The following is a 22,461-nucleotide window of genomic DNA, read 5'->3' as shown; positions in this document are numbered from 1 at the left end:
CTTGTATTGTTCTGCATTAAAGCACACATTATGTTGATGTAAATCATTTTGAATGCATTTTCGGTGTATCTCAAGAGCCATCTTATTAATAAACTCTTGTAGTTAGATATGAAGTATGAGAAATAGCCTTCAAAACTCTTGTTGAATTCAACATACAGTACATTTGAGTCAGCAAGGTCATTGCGTAGCTGATTTTCTGTAAGGTTTGTTGGTTCTCAGAAGAATTCTAGCAATAGTCTTTATCGTTCTGACATATTTTTAGTTATAAATTTCTTTCTAAAGCATTCTATGAATAGCTGGTAGTCTATTAGTCTTTTCAGTACTCTTTAAAAGCTTTTATGAGCTTGATTTTCTTAATATCTTTATTTTTGTGAACGTCAATCTCAAGGTAAGTACTGGAATTTGAATGTCAAAGGAATCTTCCATTATACGCAACCATCCATATGAGGTCTGAATTAGACATTAAAGAGCCAAGACATCACACAAATGCTTTGAAAAATTATAAAAAAGTATATTAAAAAAAACCTCTTTTTTTAGATTATCAATGTGTCCTTGCTGAACAAAGTTATTAAAGACATTTATGATATTACAAAATATTTCTATTTCAAATGAATGCCGTTCTTTTGAATCCTGAAAAAAAAAAAATCTATAATGGTTACAACTGTTTTCAACATTGATAATAATAAGAAATGTTTCACCAAATCAGCATATTAGAATGATTTCTGAAGGACCATGTGACACTGAAGACTGGAGTAATGATGCTGAAAATACAGCTTTGCCATCACAGGAATAAATGACATTTAAAATATATTGAAATAGAAAACAGTTATTTGAAATAGTAATAATATTTTAAAATTTTACTGTATTTTTTGATCAAATAAATCCAGCCTTGGTGAGCATAAGATGTTTAAAAAACATTTTTAAAAAATCTCACCAACCCTAGACTTGAATGGTAGTAGTATTTCATGAAGAAACTGCACAGTACCTCAGTTGTGAATGTCTGGATAAACTGTTTCTTATGCATGTGTGACCTACAGACAGGTGGTGAGAAAGGGACTCAGTGCCCTTTTTGTCTGTGTCTGTCTGGCTTGCTGTAGGCTATAAATAGAGCAGCTTTGAGAGTTAAATCCTCATTGTCAACACTAACGGCGACATCGCTGCCCAAAGAAAGAGACCCGCTGAACTACTAAATACTTTTTTAAATAATATCTGAACGCAGGAATCCACATAAATCTGAGTAACAATTGTGATAAATTCAGCGACTAGTAAGAATTCACGATCAATGTTTTCACTCAGAATTGAAATGAATAATAAACAAAATGTGTATTGCAGCTAAACACTGACATCTGCAGGGCATGAAAAGAACTGCACCCTAGTAGACTCGTGTCGTCATCAATGTGAGACGAAAATGGGTGAAAGGTGTTTCAGCCAGTCGAAGGGTGATCGGGCTGTGTATCTACGTTGAAGATGAGTCTGACCAAACTTACTCTTTTGACAAATACGGTCAAGCTTGGGAGAAATGTGTTCGCTGCACGAGTCGCACAAACAGGAGATTGTCTACATAACTTTCAGTCGCGGCGCTCCGTTAGATCCAGTTCGAGGAGTTTGGCATATGCTAAAGATCTGTTTCTGGGCAAAGTAAACAAGGTAATGTAAACAAAATGCATAATAATTTGTTGTATTACTATGATTTACATAACTGACATACCTATTTAAATGTGACCATATATATATATATATATATATATATATATATATATATATAATGGCGACAATGATGTCAATAATATTCTTCATTATTATCATTATTCTGTAATAAATAAATATTCTGTAAAAGACTGTAACTTTACATAAAATAAATAAATATATGCATACATCTTTCAGGCTGAAGTCTTTCCCTACCCAGAAATCAGCAATGAAGAACTGGAGGAGATAAACCAACTTGTTCAGCCTGTGGAGAAGTTTTTCAGTGAAGATGGTGGGTACAAAGCAAGCATATATTGTGTTTTTGTCCATTTATTGTGAGCTTGCTGTATGTTGGATTATTATACTAACGTACTTTGATATTTCACAGTGGAGTCCACTTGTGAAAATGTGCAATTTTTCCAATATAAAACAGCATTTGTCATAACAAAGCAGGGCCGTAACCCCAATAATTAAAAATAACCAAATTGCCCCTCCTAATATTTGATGATATTGATGATTTTGTACTCCATTATACACAGCTCTGTTGTTAGAATGACAAAAAAAAAGTTTTAAAAGTTACATTTTTAGGCTGGTCTGCCTCAGCGGTCTAACAAGAAACGTTTTGCGTTTTTGACATACATACAAATACAAATAAGAGTGAATATATTTTTTTAATGATGCTTAATAATTTGCCAATAGTTTAAATTGATTTCGTAACTACATGGAATTTTTGCTGTACTTGTTTTTTTTGTTTTTTTTTCGTTATTCCCTTAAATCCCTTTTAATATTTTAATTTATTTAATTCCTTTTAATACAAAAGTTACCCAATAACAATTCAGTTAATTAATAATTAACAAATATAATTTTTTTTGCTTCAGTGGAAGCAAAGAGATCTTTCATTTGTACAACGAAAATTAAAAAGTTTAAGATTTTCAAATTTTATATATAAAATACCTGATCTCAGCTTTTGCAGTTTCCTGGATTCATACAAATGATTAAGAAATGTCCTTTTCTCCTGTACTTGTGCAAATATCACCTCTAGTTGATTCTAAGAAGATCGACCAGGAGGCTGTAATTCCTTCTGAGACTTTGAATGGGCTGAAGGAACTGGGGCTGTTTGGAATCCAGATACCTGAAGAATATGGTGAGACTGACCTCTGACCTCATATGAGGGATCATTTCTAATATACTGTCAGAGAGTTTCATCTGCTTGTTTGCCTGTTTCCTCCAGGTGGTCTGGGCCTCTCAAACACCATGTATGCCAGGTTAGGAGAGATCACGTCTTTAGATGGGTCTATTGCGGTCACGCTTGCAGCACATCAAGCCATTGGCCTGAAGGTGAGCGAACGACTTTCGATGTTGCATTGTGGGTCCTATATTAATTACTATGTTGTTTGATATTTTAAAGACAAGCTACATTACATAGCCGCTGCATTTCAGGGAATTTTGATTGCTGGAAATGATGCTCAGAAAGCAAAATACCTGCCCAAACTAGCAACAGGAGAGCATATTGCAGCTTTCTGCCTCACTGAACCTGGAAGGTACTGTATTTCACCTAAGATTTAGAACTGATCCTTTTTCAAATCTGCTATGATTATGATTTTAAATGAAATGTACTCTCGTGTGTTAGCGGCAGTGATGCTGCATCTATACAGGCACGGGCCACGCTGACAGAAGATGGGAAGCACTTCTTGCTCAATGGCACAAAGGTGACTTCTTCAATCAAATCATTCTGTCTGGTTTAGTGAAATCTCTTCACTGGCTGTATTTCGATTAAATGTTGATGTTTGCTCTCAAGTTTTGGATTTCCAATGGCGGATGGGCAGACATCATGACCGTGTTTGCCAGAACTGAAGTTGTTGACAAAGATGGTCAAAAGAAAGATAAGATCACAGCTTTCATTGTAGAGCGGGAGTTCGGTGGTGTCACCAGTGGCAAACCTGAAGACAAACTGGGCATCAGAGGCTCAAACAGTGAGTTTGAACTTTCACCTACTTTTCTGTTTATATTAGGATAGTTTTTCTGAATTACGAAAATTTTTCACAGTATTACAGTTTTTATTGTTTTTGCGATCAAATAAATGCAGCATAAGAGACTTATTTCAAAAACATTAAAAATCTTATCAACCCCAAACTTTTGATAGATATATATATATATGTATGTGTGTGTGTGTGTGTGTGTGTATATATATATATATATATATATATATATATATATATATATATATATATATATATATATATATATATATACACACACATACATACACACACACACACACACATTATATATATATATATTCATATATTCATACATACAGTATTGGTGAAAATTATAAGGATAGACATGAAACTCTTTTAATTCTTTTATATAAATAATATTAAATTGCATAAATTATTCTTGAATTGACCAAAGTATTTAAAGGGAGAAGTTTACATTAAAAACATATTGTTGTGAACATATGATGTTTAATTTTGATCTTAAATCCACTATTGTTTTATATAGAATTGTTCTATAGTTTATACAGTATTTAATTACATTTTATCAGAAGTAACTGTAATTAGATTACAGAAAAAAATCGCTTACTTTACTCTTTCATTGAATGAAGTTAAAAGGGTATTTAAGCCCCTTTTTGGGCTTGCACATTCATTGAATATTTGTACTTTCCACAGCTTGTGAGATCTCATTTGAAGACACCAAGGTGCCAATCGAGAATGTTATTGGTGAAGTCGGTGGTGGTTTTAAGGTGAACCAAACACACAGCCCAGCACATTTTATAACACTATGATAGCAAGATGTTACATTGACACGCGACGTGTCGTCTTCTTTAGGTCGCCATGAACATTCTGAATAATGGGCGCTTCAGCATGGGCAGTGCAGGTGCAGGGGTGATCAAGAAGCTGATTGGTGAGAACATGATTCTTTGAAAATTCACAACACATCCTTTGGGTTAAAATCAATTTAAATTAATTTACATGCCATGTGTTTTTTTTCAGAGTTGACATCAGAATATGCAGGCACGAGAAAACAATTCAACAGGAGCCTTTCTGAGTTTGGAATGATTCAGGTACATATGTTGTTTTTAGTCATATTGAATTATTATTCTGTTAAATTTGTTCGCTTTATTAATATTCAGCATATTTTTTTTATTTTACTTGGACACAGGATAAGTTTGCTACTATGGCCATAAATGCGTTTGTGATGGAGAGCATGGCTTACCTCACTGCTGGAATGATGGACCGACCTGGAGTCCCAGACTGCTCTCTGGAGGCCGCTATGGTCAAGGTAAAGAGACTTGAAATTATCATCACTTGAACTTTTAAATGAAAAACAACACACTGGAGCTGCTCCTGTTATCATCAGATGACCCTCAGTGGTGATTTTACAGGTCTTCAGCTCTGAGGGCAGCTGGATCTGTGTGAGCGAAGCCCTGCAGGTTTTAGGAGGCCTGGGCTTCACCAAGAACTACCCCTATGAGCGCTACCTCAGGGACTGCCGTATCCTCCAGATATTTGAGGTACAGAAGAACATGGTTACAGCTGTAATATGTGTGTTATACTGACCTGAAATGGAAGCACAGCTATTTGTAAGCTCAGTGCTTTATATAGAATTTGTGACAAGCTCAGACTTGTGAAGATAGTGTGCTGTGAAATCAAATTAGCAAAATCATTTTATTTACTTTTAATATACATTACAGAGGTTTGGGGTCTGTACATTTTCTTTTTTAATGTTTGAAAGAAGTCTCTTATGCTCACTAAGGCTGCATTTTATTTGATCAAAAATACAGTAAACAGTAATACTGTGAAATATTATTATAATTTAAAATAACTGTTTTCTATTGTAATATATTTTAAAATGTAATTTATTCCTGTTATGGCAAAGCTGAATTTTCAGCATCATTACTCCAGACTTCAGTGTCACATGATCTTTCAGAAATCATTCTAATATGCTGATTTGCTGCTATAGAAACATTTCTTTGTGGAATATTTTTGTGGGATTTTTTTTTCATGATTCTTTGATGAATAGAAAGTTCAAAAGAACAGCATTTATTTCAAATAAATCTTTTGTAACATTAAAAGTCTTTACTGTCACCTGATTAATTTAACACATCCTTACTTAACTATTAATTTCTTTCAAGAAAACAAATCTTCTGAACGGAAATGTACATGAAATAGTGGCCAAAAACTAGGCTAAAAGCAATAATTTTGTTATCTTACTTTTAATATTAAACCTTAATAGCAGGGATCAATTTAACTTGAGGCTTGTTTTTCTCATCAGTTGTTATTATTATATGTAATTATTTGCAATTAATTAGATTTAAATAATTGGTGCATCAAGTTATTAGATTACATTTTTTAAATAAATGTAAATTCAAAAATGTGAATAAATCATTTTTGTCCACCAGGGGGCATGTTGACAAACGTAAGTTTCCAGCATGAACTTGCAAAAACAATTAAATGAGAAATGCATTATATAATACTGTTTCTTTTCTCTTTTTCACTCTGTTTTTAGGGCACTAATGAGATTTTGAGGATGTACATCGCACTTACAGGAATGCAGTATGCTGGCAAAATACTAACAGGAAAAATAAAGTATGTAAGAAATATATACATTTATAATTTGTCATCCTTCATGATTAATTCATATTTAAGAGTAAGCTGCGTTTTTTAACACGCGATATTGTCTTCTCAAAGGGAGATGAAGAAGGGAAATGTGGGGGTGGTGTTCGAGATTCTGGGAAAGAAATTAAAGGACTCAGTGGTGAAAACGGTGGACTTTGGACTGACCGGCAAAGATGGTGTTGTGCACCCCAGTCTGACGGTACAGAAGCTGCTTGTGCTCTATAGGACTGTAATCAGCAATAATATATAGTAAAATGACACCAGTGGTCATAAAATGAATGTACGGACTACGTCATGGTAATATTAACAGCAGCTCAGGGATGTCCAGTAAAAGTCCTGTCACCCTCACATCTGATCTCCTCTAGTTCTCCTGCCAGTGACATTTCATCAGGCGGAATCCTTCCTTCTGATCTCTCCTTAAAACACGTGTGGTCGAGTAATTGAACCCAGCTTGTTCTCAGTGAAGTGATGATGTCATCTTTCTCCCACAGGAGAGCGCCAAAATGTTCGAGCAGAACGCTGCACTCTTCGGCTCTACTGTGGAAAGCTTACTGTACCGATATGGAAAGGTAAGGTTTAGCATGAAACTATTTAGTTTATTATTTATTACATTATTTTGAAGCTTTGCAGCTGGTTTGATTTTAAATAAAAGAAATTATTATTATTTATTGTATAATTTTACTGAATTTTATTAATTTTTTACTTCAGTGTTCACAATTTTTATTTATTTTGATCAGACTCTGGATGATGGATAATATCATGCCAAAGCAAAACTCTCTTTCTGCATATAAACTATGCTATATTTATAGTAAGCCAAGCTTCAAAGTCACCATTCCCATCAATCTCACATTTTCCCCACCATCAGTTTTTAATCCGAGTTTGTCCACATTCCTCAGATACTGCCAGAAAATAATAAATGACCATTCGTTTAACGTACAGGCGTGTTATTTCTTTCGGTTGCTATCGTAACGCACAAGGCAATTAGCGTGGGCCGTTAGCACTGCTGGGACCTCGTCTCTGGTCCCTTCTTTCCTGTTGGGCTGAGGTAATGTTCATGTGTGACACAGCTGGCCTCACTCTCTCTTTTCTGAATGAACGTCTGTGTGGCCTTGCTATTGTAATCAGACTGCAGTCACAAGAGAGCAGCCTGGAAGTGCTTCAGATTTCCACGCACTGTTTTTTCTGTTGGAGCGCACCACATTTCATCTTCATTCATTCTCGTTTGCAGGAAACATTTAAAGGAATAAATCCCCCCGCCGCAGAGTTTTTGCCTACATGCTGTGTGAAATACGAACTGTAGAAGGCAGGCACGTCTTGTCTCTTTATGGGTATTACCGTAAGGACGGCCTTGATTTGTCCTACTTTGAATGACCTAGATCAACTGAAACATCTTGAAATATAATTTTCCGACACTGTTCAATTCTAGAAACAGACAAATCTGTGCTTACATGTTTATTATTAACATTTACTACCACAGGTTTGAAATACTTATTATTTTCTAAATTTTATTGTTCATTGTAATCAAAACTGTGAAATAACACAAATGAAAGCAACAGCATTATACAGTGACTAAAAATAAATTAAGCAAAACAAACCTTTTTTTTTTTTTTTTAATTACTTTTGAAAATAAATGTATATATTAAAACAGAATTAATATTTACCTACAAAGCTAATTCCAAGCATAAACTTTTAGAACAAAAATGTTTTTTAAAATCATGAGAAACATACATTTAGTAAAGTGTGTCTGGTAGTGTACACTGCTGTTCAAAAGTTTGGGGTCAGTAAAATATTATTTATTTTTAAAGAAATTAATTCTTTAATTCAGAAAAAGATGCATTACATTTATCAAATGAGTGAAGACATAATGTTACAAAAAAAAATTATTTCTATTCATTAGTTTCCACAATAATATTAAGCACAACTGTTTTCAGAAATGTTTCTTGAGCACCAAATCAGCATATTAGAATGATTTCTGAAGGATCATGTGACATTGAAGACTGGAGTAATAATGAGGAAATGTCGGAATGCGCACGAGCTACAGGCAAAACAAGTCAAAAATGTCGATTTTGGTCGAATTTGAGCTTTTCACAAAAATGAGTTCATTAAGCCCTCATCTAGCGATCCCAATGCTTCAAATAGCAATTAAACATGTAAAAGTATCTTTATTTGTATGTTTTCTGAGAGGAGTACCTTTTCTTTGTCCATGAAAAATGACATTTTTCTCTGCTCACTTCACCTCTCGCCTCAGCAACTTCCTCATCATTCCTCAAGTTTGGTATTGTTTTAAATCGCAGCATTCCAACTTTGAGTATTCATAGCGAATTTTTGATGGCATGAGTCTGGACCAATGAAATGTGATTTTCATATTCACGCTGAAGTAAACAAATCAGTCTTACTCCCGCTGACTGACAGATCCAAACTAAGCCGCCTCAGACAGCGCGCGATCCCGATATACACATAAACAGAATCACAGTACTTCAAAATATTGAAGTAAAATATTGAAAAAAGTTGAATATATATTTTTCCTATAGATATTTGTATTTGGCTTGGTGTGTGCCAAATTTGGTGTTATTAACAGGGATTTTAAGGTATGGGTGCTAGGTGATTTTGTTTCGGAACCTTCAGAAAACTTTAACTCGATTTTTCTCTTTCTTTACTGACTCCATTTTAATAGAGATTGTTAAAAAAAAAAAATGCTCATTGCGACTTATTTTGCCAGCATGGGTCACACATATTTAAATAGAAAACAGTTATTTTAAATTGCAATAATATCTCACAATATTACTGTTTTCACTGTATTTTTAATCAAACAAATGCAGCCTTGGTGAGCATAAGAGACTTACAATCTCCAAATTACACAAAAAATACTTTTTTTTTTTATTGCATAGCATTTTAATTTTTATAGAAAGACTTTTAACAAACAAACAAACAAAAAAAACCTCTAATATCACAGATTAAAACATTTGTAACTTGGCCTGTTTCAGACAATCGTTGAGGAGCAGCTTGTGCTGAAGAAAGTTGCAGATGTATTAATTAACCTCTACGCCATGACAGCCGTCCTGTCCCGCACCAGTCGCTCCATCAGCATCGGCCTGCACAACCATGACCATGAGGTAACAGACTCTTAAACCTTCCACACTGAGGTCACAAGCTCAGCCAAAGTGTAACCTGGACCTGTAAATCAATTCTCAGTATTGAGACTTGTCTCGATACATCACCCTTTTCTGTTCATTGTTCAGTCAAAGCATTTAAATGAAGGATGCAGAGGTGAATGAGTACAGATTAGGGCAGAAAAAAAGAAATGGTTCATTAACTGAGAAGAGAGAGTACTCAACTTAAAAGGATGATTTTTCTTGTTTGTGGATGTTGCAATGTGAAAAAAAAAAAATGCATTTCTTCTCAGAAGTCCTGGGAGGCATTTCAATAAGCTGAATTGTAATTTATAGCAGCAGAGCGGTTTTGATTTTGCATGAGAGAAACAATTGAAATAATTGAGTGACTTGTCAGGCTGTGACTGTGCTGATTGCTTGCATTGGCTTTATCCAACATGCTTTAAAACATTAATTTCATAATTCCATGTTGTTGTTTTTCTGTCAATTCTCCTTCTGTTAAATTTATTCTAAGGTCACAGAGTTTTGCCAACAAAAACTTCATTATCAAGAAAATTTGCTTGCACGTTAATTTTAAAATCGTTAATGTAAACGACCTTGTTAAATCTCTACTGGCTTTCAGGTGCTGCTCACCAACACTTTCTGCAAGGATGCTCATTTCAAGAACAACTTCTTGTTGACTCAGCTTCAAAAAAGTGAGTAAAATGCACAGCTATAATTGATACCAGCCCTCCTCGTTTTATTGCATAGCAAGACAAAGCGCTTGCACATGTTGTAGAATTTCCTCCACAACCTTACAAACCATAAGTCAGTCACTAACACTTGCATGCGCTCTTCATGCTGTTCCAATTACCATCCGCCTAATAACTCCAGTCAATGCGACGCATTAGATCAGAACGTTCAGATTTAGTGAATGATTGGGTTGTGTGTTCTCTCCAGATTCCCCGGAGAACAACGATGCCAACATAAAGAAGATCGCCCAGGAGGTCTTATCCAAGAGGGCGTATGTCTGCTCACATCCTCTGGACAGGACCTTTTGACATGGCTCTCGTTGTCCGACAGGCTTCCCACACCCATGTGTCTCAGTTTAACCCGAAAGAAGTGAGAGTAACTCCTGTGGTTATTCAATTAAATATAACTTGTTTCTCACAATAGCAGTAATGACTGAGCCTCACTTTATAATGCTTTAGTTCTTTTTATATCAGTTTTCTATGACATAGTGCCACCTAAGTGCTGCTTAATACTGGTTGAAGGACATAAAATCTAAGCAGTACCTTTAATGCACATGTAAGGTGATGCCTTTGTTAGTTCTAATTTCTATAATGTTTCTGCTGTGTTTGAAGTGGGCACTTTTCATAGGCGTCTGTGGACAGCAGGTTTCTGGAAGGAGTGTATGCTTTTCTCTTCATCCGTGAAAAGTAAAGCACTTCGCTTGTGCAGGAATGAATGTTGCCTCCAGTAATCCCTGTTAAAAATCCAAGCGTTAATGTCAGAACAGTTATGAGGTTAAGGTTTAAAATTTGTTGATTGTTTCATTTTTTTTCTCATTTATCCATGCCAGAAACACTTCCAAGAAGTGAGTTTATATCAGTTGTCTGAATGGTTCATGTTCCTTTCCAAGTTGTGGTATATTAATTTAAAATGGTACAAATGAAAGCACAAGGATTATTTCTAACCAGAAGTGGAATTTGCTGTACTGGGATGGGTACCTTTGGAATTGCGTTTTTGTCCCGGCTCAGGCTGTGGTTCTGAAAAGGTCCCGGACAAAATGGAATATTGGCCTCCCTATCTGCTGAGCCAGTCGTTTCAGAAGGCTGGACCACAGAAATAGCGGGAATAGGCTGAGGGGAAAAACAGGAATTAGATCTCGAATAGCAAGCTTAAACTGTTTAAAAGCATACTGAAATATGTTTTGTAGGAAAAAATGATGAGGACGTTGAAGATCTTGATGAAGAAGTTTATTGCAGCATAGCAGTGACAAAGTACATGAAGCACCTTGGGTTTACCGGTGTCAGAATGAACCCAGAACATCCAAATCTCAAGCCTTTTATCCTGTTTACAGTTTACCACTCATCATGTAAATGTAGTTTCTCATGTTTTACCAGCTGTGGTCTGTATGTTAATAAGTTGTGACACCTCATTGTCTGAGATGGTTCCCACTGTCCCACATCCATTACCATTCTACAATTGATCACCATTTGTTCAGGATGTGATTATCCCAAATGATGCAGAAACAACATAACTGTTGACTTTCTTCTTCTCTATGATAATTAAGCCATTTTGGGGATGAACTCATTCTAAAATATACTTTGGAGTGGAATCTGGGTCGAGGCAGACTACAAATTCTTACAGTTTGTTGAGTTTGTCAAGAAAATATGTACATCAGTATCCATATTAACTTATCTAACAATAAAACTTGCATAATTTAAAAAAATTATATTTTACTCATACATACTATTATTTTCTGCAGTAATGTTATTTTGGGAAATCTCAAGAAAGGTTATTTATTTATTTTTCTTTTAAAGCCATTCCTGGCTTTTTCAGAGAATATTTCATTGGCTTGTCCTTCAGTATGTCTTGTAGCTTATCCAGGCCTGCTCTCTTCATGTGACATTTGAACTCGGGAAGTCTACCACTTCCTGTTGAGCTCTCGCCAAGCAACATCTTCCTCTGACACCTGTTGTACTGAGAATCCTCATGGAGAGCCTCTCCTAAGCGAAATACATGGTAAAATGAGTCACTTTAGTATCAAATGATCAAGGATGCTGATGATTATAACAGCTTTCTGGAATACACAATTCTAATTGGTCAGTCTCTGCTTAGTCTTCAGACTGATGGCAGATGGTCTGGACTCTATCGCAGCTTTCATTGGCCAAGGACCGCCCAAGAAGATGTTTTATTGACATGTAACGCAACCAATCAATGTTTGTTTGTTCCGTGCCATGTTTAGGGGCGTGAAAATGTAAAGTTGGTGTCACTACAATGACATACCTCCGTGCATCTAATAAATTATTCATTCAAGAACGTTTTGCAAGTTTACTGCAACAGCGGAGCCCCGAACTTTACATACATACGACTTCGAAAATCCTGAAGTGTTTCCAGTTAAGTGCCATATCAAAGTCCCTATAGTCTTTGGCCATATGCATCAAACGTTCAGTCAGTGGGTGTGACGTCTTAGGCTGGACTAGTCGCTGCTAGTGATGGGTGCTTTTGAATCATTTACAAATCTTTGTTTCGAATCAGTGGTTCGGAGCTTGTTTCAAATTTGCCAAGTTAACGTGATTTCAGTAAACAAGGCTTTGTTACGTCTTACTGTTTTAAACCTTGGTTTCAAAACATTTCAAAATTCCGAAGGTTCGTCACCAGATGACATTGATTTGGTTTTCTCATGAACGAGTGTCCAATGGTTTTAACTGATTCCGGGTCAGTTCATTTTTAATTCATTTCATGAATTTTAATACTTATGTGTGTATAATACAAAAAGGAGAATTATATTTAACTGCTTCTAATTAATCTAGTTTGCCAAGCCCTGCCTAATAACACAAAACAAGCATTACAAAATAATAAAAGAATACAAATTTTATATTTAATGGCATTTAATTATTTGTAGGCTACATTACATTTAATAGATTGACTGACTTGAATTGGTTTGTTAGAGGTGGTGCTATTCATGTTTGGGCTGAAGTGTCAGTGAATCAGTTAGTGAAGCAATTGGTTCGATTGATTCAAAGTTTCGAAAAGCTTAGTTTCTCCCATCACTAGTCTTTTCATTCAGCGGTCCGATATTTTATAATATTCACCATCTTCCATGGCAATGTTATTTCAGTCCGCTTGTTCGGTGCCACTTTTCATGTTGCATTCAAACACATCTGGCGCCACCTTGCGTCTCAATTATCGATTGTAGTGAAAATTACATCAGAGAACTTCAGTCATATTAACGTAATGTTGTTGCAGTGTTTTGCTCATGTTGCTAGATCGATTGTTTTAGGGGACATTCACACAGAACACATTTTTGTGTTTAAATATGTGAAACGCAGCTGGGCAGTAGAATAAAAAAAAACACAATTCTAGAAATATTAAGGTATGCTATTTTAAGGTAAGTTTTTAAGGTGAACTTCTTGAGCACCACGTTTTTAGAACATAATGTCAGGCGTGAGACTTAAGTACAACGGTCAAACTTGTCCATCTACTCCCTTTTTTGGGGGGGGGGGGACACAAACATAACACATTCAGTTGCTTAAATGGGAGAAACTGCTAATGATAACATCAATCTGTCATCTGTAAGGTTCACATTTTTGGGCGCTATGCTCATGTTCAGCAGGGAACAATAAGTTAAAGACTCTGAAAGGCAGATAAATCAATTTCAGCCAACCACATGCTTCTAGATAATGCTTTGTGTCCCATGAGTCAATCAGTGTTAGCCCTGTCACCATACTTGTCATAAATACTGTTTTAAAGGTCTGGAGATCTGTAAAGAGGTGGGCAAGGTAGGTAAACATCAGTAAAACTCTATCTTTTTGCTTAAGCTCTTAGGAATGCCCATAAAGTTGACATTGCACTGAGAGAGAAACATGACACAGATGGGGGTAACAGTGGTATGGCATGACCCCAACAGCACCATTCTCAGCTCCTCTATCCGAGCATTGTCTGGGCACTTTGGGTGTTGGTTAGATTCAATACTGCTCCTAAAACCTAGGTAAGAGAAGCGAATGCAAGTGGAGTCCTAGAAAGAGAAAAAATAGCCACATTTCACTTACAGTTTGGCATTGCTAAATAAAGGCTTAGAAGTTGTTTTTTATATATTTCATGGAAATTGATGCCAACCTTTGATGGTTCTCTGTAGAGTAGTTCTCCACCCTGAGTTGGAGAGTTCATTGTTTGAACATTGTGGTAATAGATGGTCTGATCGTCAGTTACATTATGCAAAAGCACATTAGGCTTTGACTTTCGTAAGTCGCTACTTGCCCTATGGACATGTTCAATATTTGCCTGAAATAAAAAATGCATTTAATCAATTGCAAACTCAATTTCCTCCCCTTTGTATAAGGTGGTAATTTTTTGTTAAACATATCAGTAATTCATTACCTGAAGGAAGTCTTTCACATTATTGCCCTCATTCTGTTTCCATTGGAGATATCCTGTGTTGAAGTTGTCTAGAGGTGTGCGAGTTCTCTCTCTGATGTTACGATGATCAGGTATATCCTGAGATTCCTGGGACTCTGTTGCCATGCATAACTCTCCTATCCCGAGATCCGATCCAAACTCCTTCCTTAAACTGAGAACCATGTCGGCTGACGGGAACAGGTTGAAGTGCACTGCTTCTTGAAGCTTCTTGGCTTGATGGATGTGGCTCATACTAAAAGGTTAGTTGCAAACATTTAAACTTTCTTGAGCAATATCGCTGTATTTCACAACATTTGTTCCTCTAGGTTTAGCAAATACCACACCATATGCTTTTTTGTGAAGTATATTGCATCCAAGTACAAATAGTACTTGGATGTTGAAATTGATTGGATTAGTAGAGTATTATGGTTTGACTACACTGTTCTTTCTTATAGCCTATTGAGAAAAACAAGAAAAAAAGGACCACGCTGAAACCTGTAAGAAGATCTGTTCTTTGGGTGTAATTGCAATTATACCGTTTCATGGCTTCAAGACAGGCACAAGGAACCGAATTCCTGATAAACACCAGAGGCTCCATCATAATGGTCTCAAGTGTCTTGAGGCAAATCGGACTCAGGCCCACATCAAGCATGTCATGTAGTCGCTCTGAGAAACTCAATTTTGAGTTATACAGCACAGTCACCTGTTCCTCCTCATCTCCATTCAACCTGGAAAAGATCAGATCGGCCTGTATGATCTTCAGGAATTTTTGCTTTGCTGCATATTGTTAAATGTTGTGCACATGTGGGAGCATTTTAAATGATGACTTTCTTACTTTATAGGCACAGTAGTCCACAGTCTTTTGACTGCTTGATCCTTCAATCCTTCCAGAACAAAAAGGTGTAGAGCCTTATCCATCATATGAAATCCAGTGAGAAAATTCAGCCTTTTGTTCTCTCTTTCTTTGGCACTTATTTTATGATCTGATAGGACACTTTGAATGGTTTCCTCTGGATAATGATTTAGTTGGAAAGCATCTGCATTAATTTGTAGAATTTCAGATGTCAGTTTTGCTAAGATGTGAGTATTGTTACACTTAAAGACATAAATGATGCAACCAAAAGGACAATCTCCTTCAATATCGCCATCTTCAGGATGGAGGGGGTAAGCTATCTGCACCTGGACTTTCAGTTGGGAGTCAGCTTCAAGATAATGACCAACTGGCATTGCAATATCTGAGGAAATCTCAGAAGAACTTCTCTGTTCATTTTTCTCAGAAGGAGAACACATAATGGGTAATGTCAGATTCAAATATCAGCATCCTTGGAGAAGATCTGAAAGATCTAGTTTTGCTATTCCATGTGGATCATGGTGTTCAGTATCTGTCTTTATGAATAGTCCATAGATCTGCATTGGTGTCATTGGGGTCAGTCCTAAATACAGTGGGTGTGCTGTGTTTTTCATTTTTTCTATCCCGATCATGGACTTCGATCTCCATAGGTGGACCTCTAAGAAACTCAAACAACTTTCCAGTGCTTGGACGGGTAAAAATCACATTCACATCCTTGAAGTTACCATTGTGATCATGACCTTTGGTTCTGTAAATAGGCATGTTGTGGAACTTGTACTGGCAGTAGACAGGAAGACATGTCTCCTGTTGAAAGATTAATATGATTATACCTGTGTTTAATGTAATATATTAGTGTTGAATAATGCAACTAATCATTTCTGAAATAGCATACCTTAAGTACATGGAAAGGAAAGGGAGACGATGGCAGAGAAGAAGCGGATAAAACTGTGATGACTAGTGGATTGAGTTCAGCTTTTAGCTGCTCAGATATAAGTGGCTGATCCAGAGTGATTTTCCAGAATCCCTCTTTCACCTCTCTGGAACAGAATCCCAGGCAGTCAATGAGCATCATACTCCCTAAGATGAAGAGAGGGTATATGACAGTCAGATAGCTAATGTTTGAAAAATATATTACATATACACTACCATTCAAAGGTTTGGGGTCAGTAAGGTTTTGAAAGACGTCTCTTATGCTCACCAAGGCTGCATTCATTTGATTAAAAATACAGTAAAAAACAGTAATATTGTGATAATTGTCTTTGATTTATAGGAAGTTCAAAAGAGCAGGATTTATTTATAAAGGAATTTGAACTCGTTTGTAACATTATAAGTGTATTTAATGTCAGTTTTGGTCAATGCATCCTTCCTTGCTGAATAAAATTATTGGCTTCTCTCAAAAAAAGTACAGACCTTACTTTCGATCTGTAGTGTAAATGTCATAGTCCAACTATGGGAATGTCCTTCACTCCCATATCATTCTACATAGCTGTAATTCTAATAAAGTGCATATGAAAATTCTGTCTTTAATGGATAATAGTTTGGCAAAATACTAACAGGATTGGATGATAGCCTCCATCCTGTAAAAATCCAACCCTGCAATGAAAGGAGCTACATGTGATTTGTCTGGCTCGGCTTTATGGGAACAAGGCTAAAATATTTCCCAAGCGAAGGCTTTCATCAGGAGCTCCTGCTGGGGGTCTGGATGAGACACATCAAAAGCTAAAGAAGCAGTCGGTCGGCTTTGGCTGGTGCCATTCCACAGCCAATTAGTGGCTAAGTAGCAAGGACCCTGCAGGGAAGCCCCCTTACACAGATCCACCCCACAGCGCTCCGGCATAAGGGAAACAGCCCCTAAATGGCTGGCTGCCTTGCTAAAGTCATGTTCATGATGTATTGTATAAACATAACATTCACTTACAGGAAACCTGTGTATGAGAGCCATATGAGTGGGAGAATACAACTGCTTTTGGCTACTTGACCCTAAAACTACCATAAGGATTTTAATGCAAGTGTCTTACTCTGTCTAATGGTAATGCTATACAAGAACATGAATATTTACATGTTCAACAAACATACATGTACTTTATAGAGACTTCTGAGGTTGCTAGGAAGAAACTACCTGCAAGAAGAGGAGTGAAACAAAGTTCCAGTGAGGCGGCCTCCTTTTCCTGTTTCACCTCCATGAGTTGTGCAATCTCCTGAGTGGGTTTCTGGAAGAGTGTCTCCTCAGTGGATTCTATTTGGCTCTTTTCTTTTGTTAAGCCACTCTGAATGGGAACTAAAAGAAAGTGAGAAGTAAAGTGACCACTGACATGCAATTTCAAGAGCGACAATGATAAAATTGTGATAAGGGAATTTGTGCACTCTAAAAAGAAATGCTGTGTTGTTTCAACCCATGTTTGGGTCAAATATGGACAAAACCAACCTTTAGTTTACATTTTTTAATTACATTTTTAAACCCAATGGTTAGGTTTGTCCGTTTGACCCAAACAAGGGCTGAAACAACCCAGCATATACAGAGTGTGTGTATATAGATGTATCAAGCTATTTAATAAGCAATCACAAATATTAAAAAGTATTAAATCATCAATCCTTAAAATGGTAGATTTACACTACCGTTCAAAAGTTTAGGGTTAGTAGGTTTTTTTAATGAAATTAATACTTTTATTCAGTGAGGATGCGTTAAAGGAATAGTTCACTTTAAAATGACAGTTACATCAAGATTTACTCACCCTTAAGCCATCCTAGGTGTATATGAATTTCTTCTTTTCTGAAACACAATCGGACATATATTCATAAATATCTTGACGCATAATGGCAGTGAATGGGGCCAACGAGTATGAAGCTCAAGAAAGTGCATCCATCCATCATAAACATACTTCACACGGCTCCGGGGGGTTAATAAAGGCCTTCTGAAGCAATGCAATGCATTTGTTAAGAAAAATATCCATATTTAACAAGTTACAAAGTATTCATATTCAGCTTACGAAGAAAGTGTAACGCCTCTCGCAGTTCAAAACGCTTACTCTATGTCCTACGCCTTCCCTATTCAACTTATGAAAAAAGCGTAATTGACGCGACGTAGAGTACGTTTTTGATGGATGGATGGATGCACTTTCTTGAGCTTCAAACTCTTTGGCCCCATTCACTGCCATTATAAAGCTTGGACGCATCAGGATGTTTATTAATATAACTCAGATTGTGTTCATCAGAAAGAAGAAAGTCATATACACCTAGGATGACTTGAGGGTGAGTAAATCTCATTTTAAATGTCATTTTCATTTTAAAGTGAACTAATGCTTTAAATTGAATAAAATTACAGTAAAGTATTTTATATTGTTACAAAAGATTAATATTTAAAATTAATGTTGTTCTCTGTTGAACTTTTTTTATTCATCAAAATATCCTGAAAAAATGTATCATGGTTTGCACAAAAATATAATAAAGCACAATTGTTTTCAACAGTTACAATAATAAACTAGATGAGTAAAGTTCGTAGACAAACTTCAAGTTGGCTTGAAAAAGCCTAGCCAGAAAGTTTGGAGTAGTTTTAAAAGCTTGATGTTTGAAGCTTTTCAGGTTCAAGTTTTAGTTTAGTAGTTTAAAAGCTAGCGAGTGTGTGAGTCTGAGTAAATGTGAGTATGTGAGAGTGAGTGTGTGAGTGTGTGTGGATAGATAGATAGATAGATAGTTAGATATTAGATAGATAGATAGATATTAGATAGATAGTTAGTTAGTTAGTTAGATAGATATTAGTTAGATAGTTAGTTTATGAGTTTGAATGAGTTTAAATGGCTTATAAATAGTACATTTTTCCAAGTTTTGATCAGCATTTTTAGGAAAACCGTAAGTCGGATCAGTCTGAAAAGATATAGCAACTAACTTCAGAATAGTCTGAAGGTCTGAGCTGAGTTTGGTGGCTGTAGCTTTAAAGCTCTAGGAGGAGATGCAGTCTAAAATTTGGCTCAGAAGAAGAAGAAGAAGAAGAAGTTTATATAACAGATCAGTAAGTTGGCTTTTTCAAGCCAACTTAATGATGACTGGAGTAATGGCTGCTTTGCCATCACAGGAATAAATTACATTTTAAAGTATATTCAAATAGAAAACACTTACTTTAAATTGTAATAATATTTCACAGTATTTCTGGGTTTACTGTATTTGTGATCAATTAAATGCAGCTTTGGTGAGAATAAGAGATTTCTTAAAAAAAAAAAAAAAAAAAAAAAAAATCTTACCAATCCCTGTAACTGTACTTTTTCCATATAATGTTACTTTGGCATTATGACTATACACAATCAAACCTATGCATATTGTTGAAAAACATAATCATGATCATAGTAAGTCTTTTATTAGCATACAGTATAAACATTAGCATTATGTCATCCCTGTGTCACAGCGAAGCTCCAAATGCTTCCTATAGTCAGCCGATTCTGGATCTTTGCTGTGTTTCATAAATTTCCTTGTTTTGCTGTTCTCCTTCTCATAGATAGCTCTCATCTTATAAACCTTCTTTCTGATGCTACCTTTGAAGACATTTTCCAAGAATAATCACTACAAATGCTGCATGTTTTATTGTGCTTTGATACATCAGTATAATATATGAGGATGTAACTAGCAGATCAGTCAGGGGTAGCACCTGTCGTTGTGAATTTCACACGTGAGATTCATAATCATGTATCTGCCTACTGTAATGTAAATTACTGTCTTTAAATCAGTTAAAACACACTGTAGCCCCATCCTGAAGTAACTGGGTAAGCCAAATATTCTTTTATTTATTTCACTATAATAGCCACATTTCATTTCATGCTCTGCAGTATCTAAGAATAGATCTTGCTGTATAATAGAGGTGTTCAGACTAAAGGAAAACCTCACTGGAAGCACACTCAATAAAACTGTGGCATAGATCGTACCCATTTGATCTGGATCCTTTCCAGACCTCTCCTGTCGTAGTCTGAAGCCTTTGGGTCTGTCATTCCTGGCTTTGAAGGATATCTTGTCTTTGCTGTCCCATACTCTAACTGTGACTTTATGGGAGGCCATTTTAATTAGGAGCTCTCTGGTCACATTGACTTTCAGAGTCTGAGACCAACTCACCCACACCTGGTTTCCTTCTCGCCAAGGCTTCAGCACCTTGTCAGAACACATGATCATCTGAAGATTTTTCTATTTTAAAAAGACAAAAATAGAATTGCACTGCCATTCAAAAGTTTGGGGTCAGAGAGTTTTACAGCTAGGAAACATATAATTAATTGTAAATTGAAATTTGTAGTTGCAAAATATTTATATTTCAAATAAATGCTGTTCTTTTCAACTTTCTATTCATCAAAGAATGCAGAAAAAATTTATTAAGGTTTCCAAAAAATATTTAGCATCACAAATGTTTTCAACATTGATAATAAGAAATGTTTCTTGAGCAGCAAATCAGCATATTAGAATGATTTCTGAAGGATTTCAGCTTCACATGACACATTTTAAATATATTAAAATAGAAAAAAAGTTAAAATTATAATAATATTTCATATTTTTACTGTATTTTTGATCAAATAAATTGTCCTTTGGAGAGCACAACTCGAAAACATTAAAAATTCTACTAACCCCGAACTTTTGAATGTTAGTGTACTGCATGTATAACACATTTAATGTCACAAAAAATATATATGATAAACAATTAAATCACACATGCAAAGATTTTCAAATGAGCAAAGTATTCTTTCTAAGTGGTAGACAAAAAAGTGCTTGCCCTAAACAGTGAGGTGCACAATAGAAGTCCAAGAAGGCAATTAATTGAAACTCTAGCCCAGCTTTCTTTGGGTCAGTGATGCAAAACCTTGTGCATAATGCATTAACATAGATTGACAACAACAACAACAACAACTGTTTGGTTATCAGGCCAAAGTAGTAGTTAGTATTATTCTACATATAAATAATTGAGCGATTATAAGCTCTGCTTAGTCTTAACCTCTAAATTAATTCCAATAGTTTACCTTATTCGCTATGTAGAGTTTAGCCGCCGCACCAAACATCACTAGATCTGCTCTGGTTGGTTCAGGCTCATCAGGCAGCATGTTGTACTCAATGCAATAATAGCCCTCAGCTCTGGGGGCCTCCACTACTTCACTGGATGGGTCTTGCTTTGGCTCTTCTTTGCTTTCCTCAGAATCTGTAAGATTCTCCTCATGTTCTTCTTGATTTAGGAAGATACAGAATTCATTCTAAAGTATTTTATATGACTATTTAGGCATAAAATTGTCAGTTTATTTCATAGGAAATATAATTTTGTCATCAAAATGCATTCCAACCATCAAGTCTGAAACACTGCATTAAAACAATACCACCACCATACCTTTAAAGATAGCTAATGCAATGCTGACTGTACAGGTGACAATGTAGCTGGAGTCTGTTGTGGATGTTGTTATGGTTTGTTCAACCACAGAACTGGATTCTGGCATCTCCATATATGGATCTTCTTCACTTCTGTCAGCATCAGGTCCACAGTCTGTGAGTAGTTCGGATTTTAAAAACAAATCTTTGAGAAAGCGGTCTTCTTCACTTCTCTTCATGTCAGGTAACGAGTCCGTGCATTCCATTGTGATCAAATGTAGGTACTGGATTAGAAGATATTAACAACAAATACTGTGATGGTACTAATGTACAGTAACTAATGGTTTCAGATGGCAATACCACAGTGCAAAAGGAAAACGATGATAAAATCATCTGTATCTTATTGTCATTTTTACTCATTCGTTTTTGTTCAATAAGCACTATTATTTTATAAAGTTCAACAAAACTTACCTTAACTGACAGCAGTTTTCCAGCATTCCCCTCACCGCTACTGTTATGTTTTAATTGAGCGCGTAAGCATTTAGAGATTTTTGAAACTTGGCTTTTGTTGTATCAAATGCTTTGTGTCGCCTTGACAACCCGAGTCGCGTGAACATAGTGAAGAGCGCGCGCTGGTAAATAGGAAATGACAAGCGGCTCATGGAACAGTAACTACAGTCAACAGCAGTTACACAGTGGCCAATCGACATTCGACTCCACCGGCACTTCAAAGCTTTTACTTACTCGAGGGTTGAAAGGAAAAGATTAT

The 22,461-nt window shown here is 35.9% G+C and overlaps 2 protein-coding genes and 1 long non-coding RNA gene across 3 annotated transcripts; 1 reads left to right on the top strand and 2 right to left on the bottom strand.

The window, feature by feature from the left end:
• The first annotated feature begins 1,385 nt into the window (after positions 1–1,385).
• acad9 (acyl-CoA dehydrogenase family, member 9) lies at positions 1,386–11,855 on the top strand. Its single transcript, XM_051912794.1, has 18 exons — positions 1,386–1,647; positions 1,885–1,978; positions 2,729–2,830; positions 2,918–3,024; positions 3,127–3,227; positions 3,317–3,395; positions 3,485–3,659; positions 4,359–4,432; positions 4,518–4,593; positions 4,683–4,753; positions 4,852–4,971; positions 5,075–5,203; positions 6,199–6,278; positions 6,381–6,507; positions 6,800–6,877; positions 9,293–9,421; positions 10,041–10,113; positions 10,358–11,855. Exons 1-18 carry the CDS (start codon positions 1,468–1,470, stop codon positions 10,456–10,458), a joined length of 1,896 nt encoding a protein of 631 aa, XP_051768754.1. The 5' UTR covers positions 1,386–1,467; the 3' UTR covers positions 10,459–11,855.
• A 231-nt stretch (positions 11,856–12,086) lies between these two features.
• cfap92 (cilia and flagella associated protein 92 (putative)) lies at positions 12,087–16,797 on the bottom strand. The gene is given in 3 exon segments (XM_051912795.1): positions 12,087–15,935; positions 15,937–16,175; positions 16,264–16,797. Coding segments are annotated over 3 exon segments (1,143 nt in total). The 5' UTR covers positions 16,585–16,797; the 3' UTR covers positions 12,087–15,352.
• A 2,906-nt stretch (positions 16,798–19,703) lies between these two features.
• Positions 19,704–20,527, bottom strand: LOC127522747 (uncharacterized). The gene is made up of 2 exons (XR_007932680.1): positions 20,282–20,527; positions 19,704–19,894 (listed from the first exon to the last, which is right to left on the bottom strand). It is a non-coding gene; the product is annotated as an uncharacterized LOC127522747 (long non-coding RNA).
• Positions 20,528–22,461: the final 1,934 nt, after the last annotated feature.

Source organism: Ctenopharyngodon idella, chromosome 11 (assembly GCF_019924925.1).
Source record: "Ctenopharyngodon idella isolate HZGC_01 chromosome 11, HZGC01, whole genome shotgun sequence".
NCBI classification, from domain to species: domain Eukaryota; kingdom Metazoa; phylum Chordata; class Actinopteri; order Cypriniformes; family Xenocyprididae; genus Ctenopharyngodon; species Ctenopharyngodon idella.
The sequence above is the reverse complement of the archived record's forward strand: the minus strand, read 5'-3'. Positions and strand labels throughout refer to the sequence as shown.

Bases quoted from the DNA above. Each gene is read 5' to 3' on its own strand.
- acad9 (XM_051912794.1), top strand. From the start codon at position 1,468: ATGAGTCTGACCAAACTTACTCTTTTGACAAATACGGTCAAGCTTGGG. The intron at 3,228-3,316 runs GTACTGTATTTC...CTCGTGTGTTAG, and splicing joins TGCCTCACTGAACCTGGAAG to CGGCAGTGATGCTGCATCTA. The intron at 6,878-9,292 runs GTAAGGTTTAGC...GGCCTGTTTCAG, and splicing joins TACTGTACCGATATGGAAAG to ACAATCGTTGAGGAGCAGCT.